At 41.6% G+C, this 8828-nt stretch overlaps 1 protein-coding gene across 1 annotated transcript; it reads left to right on the forward strand.

Moving 5' to 3' along the window:
* Positions 1-5385: 5385 nt before the first annotated feature.
* Positions 5386-8205, forward strand: dlx3b (distal-less homeobox 3b). The gene is made up of 3 exons (XM_082543447.1): positions 5386-5916; positions 6759-6943; positions 7225-8205. Exons 1-3 carry the CDS (start codon positions 5574-5576, stop codon positions 7540-7542), a joined length of 846 nt encoding a protein of 281 aa, XP_082399573.1. The 5' UTR covers positions 5386-5573; the 3' UTR covers positions 7543-8205.
* Positions 8206-8828: the final 623 nt, after the last annotated feature.

Genomic DNA, 8828 nt, shown 5'->3' on the forward strand with positions numbered 1-8828 from the left:
AAATGGCTTTTAACAGTCCAGCATCAGTTGTTCTGCACTCAGCCTGAAGCCCTTTTTTCCACTAATATTAGAAGGTCCCATGTCTGATATGACAGAGAGCTTAGCTTAAACTTTAAAAGATAAATCCAGTTCAAATTAATGGAGTCTAATGGGACTTTAATAAAACAGTATTTTGACTGTTTTATTAACCAACTTTGTTTTAAGATGTGTATTAATTCAACTGTGTGGCCATTTTGCTGTTGAAATATGAGGGGAAAAACCCAAACTGACTTTTAGTGTTTTGTCCATTCAAATAATGTAAATACAGGTGAATGGTGAATACAGGCTAAATTGTTAAAGCACCCTTCTGACGAGTGCAAAACAATTTGGCGTCGCTGGTTATTCTCCAAAAATACCATATATTTGAATTCATGAAAAATGGGATTTATTGGAGGACAGTGTTAGCTGGTTATACATAGTACTCTGACAAATGATTGTATATTCAAACGTGCATGTGCCCTGAGATAAAGAAACTAGCTTTAATGACTTTTACAACATTTGCACCATCTACTGGTAACTCTGTAGTATTACAACATCTGTTTCACAACAACACTGGAACTTCCATATCGTTAGCTTCATAGCATAAGTGCCTAAGTCATTGACTTAGTCAAATGACTTAGGCAATTATGCTATGAAGCTAACGATATGTCAAATGTTGTCGCTTATTAATTTCATTCTATTTCTTTGCTTTCGAAAGGCAAACAAATGACATTTTTCTCAAGGTAAAACTCGTAGAGTCACTTGTTACAAGCAAGGTATGGATAAGAGCATCTATGAACACACATCACATTAAAGAAGATGGGTTACAGCAGCAGAGGAACACACTGGTTGACCACTCCTGCCAGCTGCGAAAAGAAAACTGAGGCTACACTTTGGCTTGGCTCACCAAACAGAACATTGGGAAAATGTGTCCTGGACTGATGATTTCTGCTGCAACATTTACAGGGTCACAATTTGGCATAGACAACACCTGCAACACAGCCATGTGGATCACTTTATGACCACAGAGTACCCATCTTCTGACAGCTGTTTCCAGCAGCATAATGTGTTTGTGACAACGCTCAGGTCATCTCAAACTGGCTTCTTGAAAATGAGAGTTAGTTCACTGTACTCAAATGGGCACCACTGTCACCAGATCTCAAGCCAGTAAGGCACCTGAGGTATGTGATGGACCACAGATGGACTCATCTACTCAAAGATGAGTTGTGACCGGTGAGCATAAATAATGCAAATCAGTAGGTGAAAAATATAAACAGACAACGTGTGAGGTCTGAAAGGGCAAGGACAGAAAATGAGTCTTAATAAAGTAAGTTGGTGGTTGCATAGTACATGCATGTACGCCATACTGAATGCCGTAATGTACTGGTACCAAAGACCTCCATCCCAAAGACCTCAGCAGCTACAGGCCGGTAGCCCTGACATCACATCTGATGAAGACCCTCGAGAGGTTGGTTCTAAGCCATCTGCGCCCCCTGGTGAAGTCTTCATTGGATCCACTGCAGTTTGCTTACCAGCCTGGCATCAGGGTGGAGGACGACATCATCAGCCTCCTGCACCGAGCTCTGACTCACCCGGAGAAGCCTGGCAGCACTGTGAGGATCATGTTCTTTGATTTCTCCAGTGCTTTCAACACCATCCACCCTCGATTTCTGAGGGCCAAGCTGGAGCTATCAGGAGTGGACCACCACATGTCCCAGTGAATACTGGACTACCTCACAGGATGCCCACAGTACATGAGGACACAGGGCTGTGTCTCTGATATGCTGGTCTGTTGGCACTGTTCTTCTTCACTCTCTACACTGCAGACTTCTCCATCAACTCCCCACGCTGCCACCTACAGAAGTTCTCTGACGACTCTGCCATAGTTGGCCTCATCACAGGTGAGGACGACTCAGATATAGATAGTGGACTGTGGACTTTGTGGACTGGTGCCAGCAGAAACACCTGCTGATCAACGCCAGGAAAACCAAGGAGTTGGTGGTGGACTTCCGGAGACGCAGACCCACCACACTGACACCGGTGAACATCCAGAGAGTGGACATTGAGATAGTGGACTCTTATAGGTATCTGGGTGTTCACCTGAATAATACACTGAACTGGAACCACAACACTAATGCTCTTTACAGGAAGGGTCAGAGCAGACTACCTGCTGAGGCGGTTGAGGTCATTTGGAGTCCAGGGAGCGCTTCTAGAGACATTCTATGACTCTGTGGTGGCATCCGTCATTTTTTACACTGTCGTATGTTGGAGCAGCAGTTTATTGGCAGTTGAGAGGAAGAGGTTGGATAAACTCATTAGGAAGGCCAGCTCTGTTCTGGGATGCACCCTGGATCCAGTGCAGGTGGTGGGAGACAGAAGGACTCTGGACAAAATAACATCTCTGATGGACAGAGTCTCCCACCCCATGCATGTAAATGTTGCTGAACTGCAGAGCTCCGTCAGTGACAGACTGCTGCATCCTAGATGCATGAAGGAATGTTTCCACAGGTCCTTCCTCCTTGCAGCTGTCAGACTGTCAAAACTGCTCCCAACAAACATAGATGTTTACATAAGCGCTGTAATTTGCACTAATCAACCGAACACCTACTACTGTTATAAATTGCACATTACGTTTCTTAGTTTATATATACTAACTCATTGGAAGTTACATGTCTACTTTTTAATAACCAAAACAATACACAATCTGTACTTATTCTAAATATTCTTAACTGTTTAAACATATTTCAGTATCCTGCTCTGTTTGCACACTACAACTCGGTTTTGACACTTATCTGTACTTGAATTTTAATAACTGTACAGTACTGTTTTGGTAACTATTGTCCATGATGTAAATATGTAAAAAAAATTGTGTGCTTCTGTTCTATGTCCTGTTCTGTTTCTGTTTGTGTTTGTATTTTTTTTGCTGCTGTTACAACCAAATTTCCGCCAGTGGGACAATTGAAGGATTATTCCATTCTATTCTAAATCAATATTTGATGCTCATGGTCTTGAGACCATCGGGTGACACAGGATTAAAATGCCGTGGAAGTCAGTGAATGAGCTCAGGAACACTTCCAGAAATGACTGTCTTCTGGGCAAAGCTCTTTGTGCCATACCAATACAGGTTAAAGCTCTATCATACAAAGAAGAAGCCACATGTGAGCATGTTCCAGTTATTTCAAATGAACAGAGGCAAAGTAGAAAACTATTCTGTGATCAGACAAAAATTGAAATTTGAAATTCTTTTTGGAAAACACAGATGCTGTGTCTGCTGGACTAAAGAGAAAAGAGACTCTGTAGCTTGTTATCACTGCCCAGTTCAAAAGCATCTCTGACAGTATGGAGCTGCCTATGGAGTTGGCAGCTTGCACATCTGGAAGGGTACCGTTACTGCTGAAAGGCATATTCAGGTTTTACAGCAATATATTCTCCATCCCTGTAAGATTTTTATCAGAGAAGGCTTTGAGTATTTGAGCAAGATGATGTTAAACTCCACACTGCATCTATAACAACAGCACAGCTTAGTGGGAGGAGTTTGGGTGCTGAACTGGTCTGCCTGCAGCCTAGACTTTGCACCAATTGAAAACATCTGGCACATCATGACATGCTATATAGCAGGTGCTGTCCATGCAGTGCTTTATATGTTCAAATGATTTAAAGTGGATTCTGATTTTCACGGGAAGCCAGTGAAGAGATGCGAGAATAGGCGTGATATGTGAGAGATGCAAAGATGAAAGGTCTCTTCATCTTTCATGAAGGGAGAAAATTAAAGCGTGTACTAAAAGTTTCGGATAAATTACAGTAAAGATTTGATTTTTTGCAATTTGCAATATTTATAAGGTGAAGGGAAAAAAAGACTGGATGGGCTTTGAGATGTGAGATACAAAATCCAGATACTGGTTAAAGATGATACCGAGGTTCTGAGCAGATGTTACGCTTCATGACTGATTTATGTTTATCGAAAGGGTTGGTGTTATTTTAATGTCTCTGAAATTACAATATCAGGTTATAGGCTTCCACAAATGTAGGCAAATATTAGTCAGCCTTTTTTCTCACTTGTCATAAATAATTATTAAAAAGGGTTTACCAAACATTACACTCCCATTAGTGCAAATTAAATAAATCAATTGTGTCATTGCCATTTAAACATTTAGACCTCTTCTTTTAGAGTTCTTTTAACTTTGGTTCTAACACGGGATCAGATTTTAGCACCAACCGGGTATCTCCTTTAAATTTGTCTTATTTAAAATTTCGTGAACAGAACTTTTGAAACTACAGAGCGGCGCTGCAGGAATTTACCTAAAGAGGGCGGCAGTTCACAACACATGAGAATCTAGAGAGTTGCATAAAAGCAAATCAGAAGCTTCACTTGAAAAGTTTTTAAATAATCTTTAATAGTGAGTCTGTGAAAGTTGGTCGTTCAAAATTTTAATTTTAAGCTGTAGATAGAAAAACAATCTTCGTACACCTTTAACTGTATGAAGCTCCAGGTTTTCCTTCTTGCAGGAAGAAAATGAAAGATACATTTGCAATCTCGCACAGCAGGGGGCGCTGTGCACTGTGATTTCATCAGGAGGGACCTAAGCCAAGGAAACACAATGAAAATTATAATGAAAAGTTGTATAAGTGAGAAGGGACGGATTTTAATCATTGATAATATTAGAATAAAAAACATTATATAATAAAACTACAGTTTTACCTCTAATATTATCTAAAGACTGTTATGAACTGGTACAGCGCAGTTCTTAACCGTCATCTTAAACAGTGTTGGTGGAATTTGCATTTACAAAAAGCAAAACACGGACAGTGTGGAGGAATTCAGCCGTAGGCATTATCAGTTGAACGAGTCTTTTATCTATTTGCTGCATCTCTTTCACGTAAAGTCCGCCGTCCGCCAACACCTTTAAATGACAATAGGAGTCTGTGGGAGACGGGTATGCAGCTTTTCAACATGCTGAGCAATGTCTGATCTCTTGGTACTGTTACGAAAACATTGCATAAAACATTGAGGAGACGACCTGGCTGAAGGATTAGTCTTTAGAAAAGCTCTGGGCTACTTTTGTGTTGAAGCACCACGACCCCACTATGCAGCCTGTAGAGCAATTGGGGAGAAAACTGGGCCTTTGGTTTAAGTTTGAACACAGTCTCTAAATGCAATACTTCACGTTTCACACGTGAACAAGTAAATTCAAATGTAAAGGGAACGAAAAAACTCGGGGCAATGGGCTATGTGTGCACATATGCGCTCTTAGCTAAAGGCTGGCTTTCGCCAAGGCTTCGCCCGGAGCGCAAAGGAGGAGGAGGAGAGGGGGCAGTGGAACCAATAGGAAGCCAGCACTAGCTCAGTTCTTTAAAACTGTGTCACAGGGGCAGAGCAATGCCACAACCAAGTTTCTGCAGCTGGAAGAGTTTCAGTGGACTATAGGCTCGTCACAGTCGTGCGTTCAAAGAGCGCGCACACAGCAGTTCTGCGTCGCGAATTTGCTTTGCACAATCCGCAGAAGAAAGGATCCACCAGTGGACTTTCTTTATTCTGGGGGGGGACTGCTTTCACAATGAGCGCCGGACAGACGTACGAGAAGAAGATTGCGAGTATTTTGACCGATCTCCCAGGATCTATGAGTTGCCATCCGAACTCCAAGGACTCCCCTACTCTGCCCGAGTCGTCCGTGACGGACATGGGCTACTACAGTGGACAGACGGCCCACGGCCATCATGAATATTATCAGAGTCAGCCGTACGGGCAGCCCATGAACTCTTACCATCACCAGTTTAATCTGAACGGAATGGGAGCTGCTGGAGCGTACGCCACCAAATCTGAATACCCATACACGAATGGCTACAGACAGTACGGACATTACAACAGAGATCACCTGCAAGCTTCACCTCCGGGCTCAGGTAAATGAAGAGATAATCACAGGCTGTGTTTTGTTTTGTATATCTCCAGTGTGCATAATGTGATCTACGCCAACTTTAAATCTAATCACTTGTTTCCCTCTTGCATGATCTGGTTGGACATTTTTTAAAAAGAGGTATCCCTCATAGCAAGTTACATTTCATTATAAACTTTATTTCCTATTTGAATGCCAACTTGGCGCACATTTTGTCATTTTGATTTGATAACAATTGGTAGATATCCAAGTAATCCAAACATAAAAGTATTACAAATATAAAAGCAACGTGGTGCTCACTGATTATTTTATTTCTTGTGCAGTCATGCGTAAAAGATAACATTTGTCCAGTGGTAGTGTGCCGTTTTATGCTACTGTAGTGTTATAATTGCCTACCCTGGACTGAAACAGCAATTAATAGGTATGCATAAACTGGTAAGGGTTAGATGGTAATATATTCACTTCATAAATTTTAATGTTACCAACGTTTAACCTTTGAAGTGAAATGCAAGTTTAGACAAAAATATTTTTTTGAACCGTGAACAGTTTGGTTTCCTTCTTTGCCTCCGATGTTCTTACTAAAGTGCCATACTTGTGTTTTCAACTGAGGAGATTTTTATTATTATTATTTTGATTTAGGAAAATTATTCTCAGTTGTTGTTTTTCCCCCTCCCTGGCTAAATTCCCATATCGCCAAATGTCTTACTACCGTGAGACTGCTACCGTTTTGTTTGTTTTTTAAATTTTATTTTCCTGGTGTTTCATGTTTAAGCCTTTGAGGCCGTTCGAAGTTCTATTCAGTGATCAATATTTATTTATTTATGTGTGTATATATTTATTTATTTGCAGTGAAAGAGGAGCCAGAACCGGAGGTTCGTATGGTAAATGGAAAGCCGAAAAAGATTCGCAAGCCGAGGACGATCTACTCTAGCTACCAGCTTGCTGCTCTGCAGAGACGCTTCCAGAAGGCACAATACCTCGCCCTGCCTGAAAGAGCGGAGCTGGCGGCTCAGCTTGGCCTCACTCAGACGCAGGTAAGCCACCTGTAAACACCTCACATTTTCCAAATGATCAGCGCTTTAAAGTCACGTGAATTAGGGTTTCCCCAGTATGGCCAATAATGTAACCTTTAATAACACCCTGGTGCGTAATTACGCACAGCATATATGCTTTTTGTGTCTGCACTGGATATCCCTAATTTAGGTAAACGATTAAAAATTAAATGCGCTGCTATCCTGAAGTTAAACACTCTTTGAATAAACTAGAATCACAAACATTTTAACATAACAGTTAATGCTGATCCTCTGATTCGTAGGTCAAGATCTGGTTCCAGAACCGGAGATCCAAGTTCAAGAAGCTGTACAAAAACGGCGAGGTTCCCTTGGAGCACAGCCCCAATGCCAGCGACTCCATGGCCTGCAACTCCCCGCCATCTCCCGCTGTCTGGGACAACAGCAGCACCCCTCAGAACACCCCGATCAGCAGACCTCAGGTGCCGCAGCCGACGCACAGTTCATCGCCGCCGTACCTGGAGGATTATAATAACCACTGGTACCAGCAGGGATCACACCTACAACACCCGGGAGCCGTGCACCACCCAGTCCCGCAGCAAAGCGTGGGAGCTGTTTATTAACACTGACTCAAGAGCAGATTTCTGTCTTCGGTTTTATTTCAAGCGAGGTCTCTCCACAATGACTCTGCAGAGAAAACGATGACTGGACCGGGAGACAAACCTGAGATGAAACATTGCTGTGGTTATTTTTTTGTTTTTTTTTTAGATGATCAAGAATGTTTCAGAACTGGGTTTCCATTCACAAAAGCACATAAGGGATTTCTGATCACTTGTGGCAGCATATTTAACGGACATCTGGCGTGTTTTTAAATTATTTATCGCTTCAGTTTTTTCCTTACCTTCTTTTGTAAATGAATAAATGGTAAATATGCAAGTTTTTTTTAAATAAATAAGATGCCTATACACAAACCGAATAATAGCAAAAAGAAAAACAGAAAAACAAAACAAAAAACAAAACTGTGCGGTTGATCCATGCTACATCAAATCTTGTGGGTTTGTAGAGAGCGCTCAAAACAACTCAGGTCATATTTATATGGATTTGTACAAAATGTCGAAGGCTGTAAATATGTGTTTATATGCAGAACCACTATGATCATATTTGTTCAAACGGAACGACTGCACTGTGGTGCTTTCAAAAACCTTCTTTGTTTTTTGTTTTTTTTATATTCATGTAATTAGTCCACTTGTTGCCTTCCTGTCAATTGAATAAAGGTGTTAATTGTACGTGGTGTGTGAAGCCCCTTTCATAAAGAGCCTGTCGAGAGACGCACTGGAAAACCGTGCACACATCTCAGTGTTTTCAGTTTATGTCACCTTAAACTGCGACGCATTTTCAAACCAGTTTGAACTGGATTGAACTGTGGAAGATTTATTTGCACTGGAAGCAGACATTATAATTACAGCTTATACGGACATTTGTAAAGAACAACAAATATGCAAGCGGTAGCCTATGCTTTAAATGTATATTTAATATATTTACTATATATATTTTACGTAACTTTATTTCAACTTCTAAACTGGCCAGTGCCAACATCTGTGCCGAGAGGCGTCTGCTGTTACAGGCGCAGGTACAGTGCGGCTTTTTTGGGATTTAGTGGCGCGCTGACGTGTAGACACATTGGAGTCACTCAGTTTTATTACGATTCTGCTGCCAGATAACAAGAAAGAGTTCAGTGTGTATGTGTGTTAGTAGGGGAGGGAGCGGGGTGGTTAGGTGAAGCAAGACTGTTCCGAGGGGAATCTCCCACGCACGTATGAACGCGCATAAGAATGGAAGAAAACAGTGCCAAATATTGAAGGTACGACAAAACACAAGCGCGTTTGTGTGTGTGTGGGAGAGCGCGCAC

The sequence above is a fragment of the Aulonocara stuartgranti genome, assembly GCF_965226115.1.
Source record: "Aulonocara stuartgranti genome assembly, chromosome: 8".
NCBI classification, from domain to species: Eukaryota; Metazoa; Chordata; class Actinopteri; order Cichliformes; family Cichlidae; genus Aulonocara; species Aulonocara stuartgranti.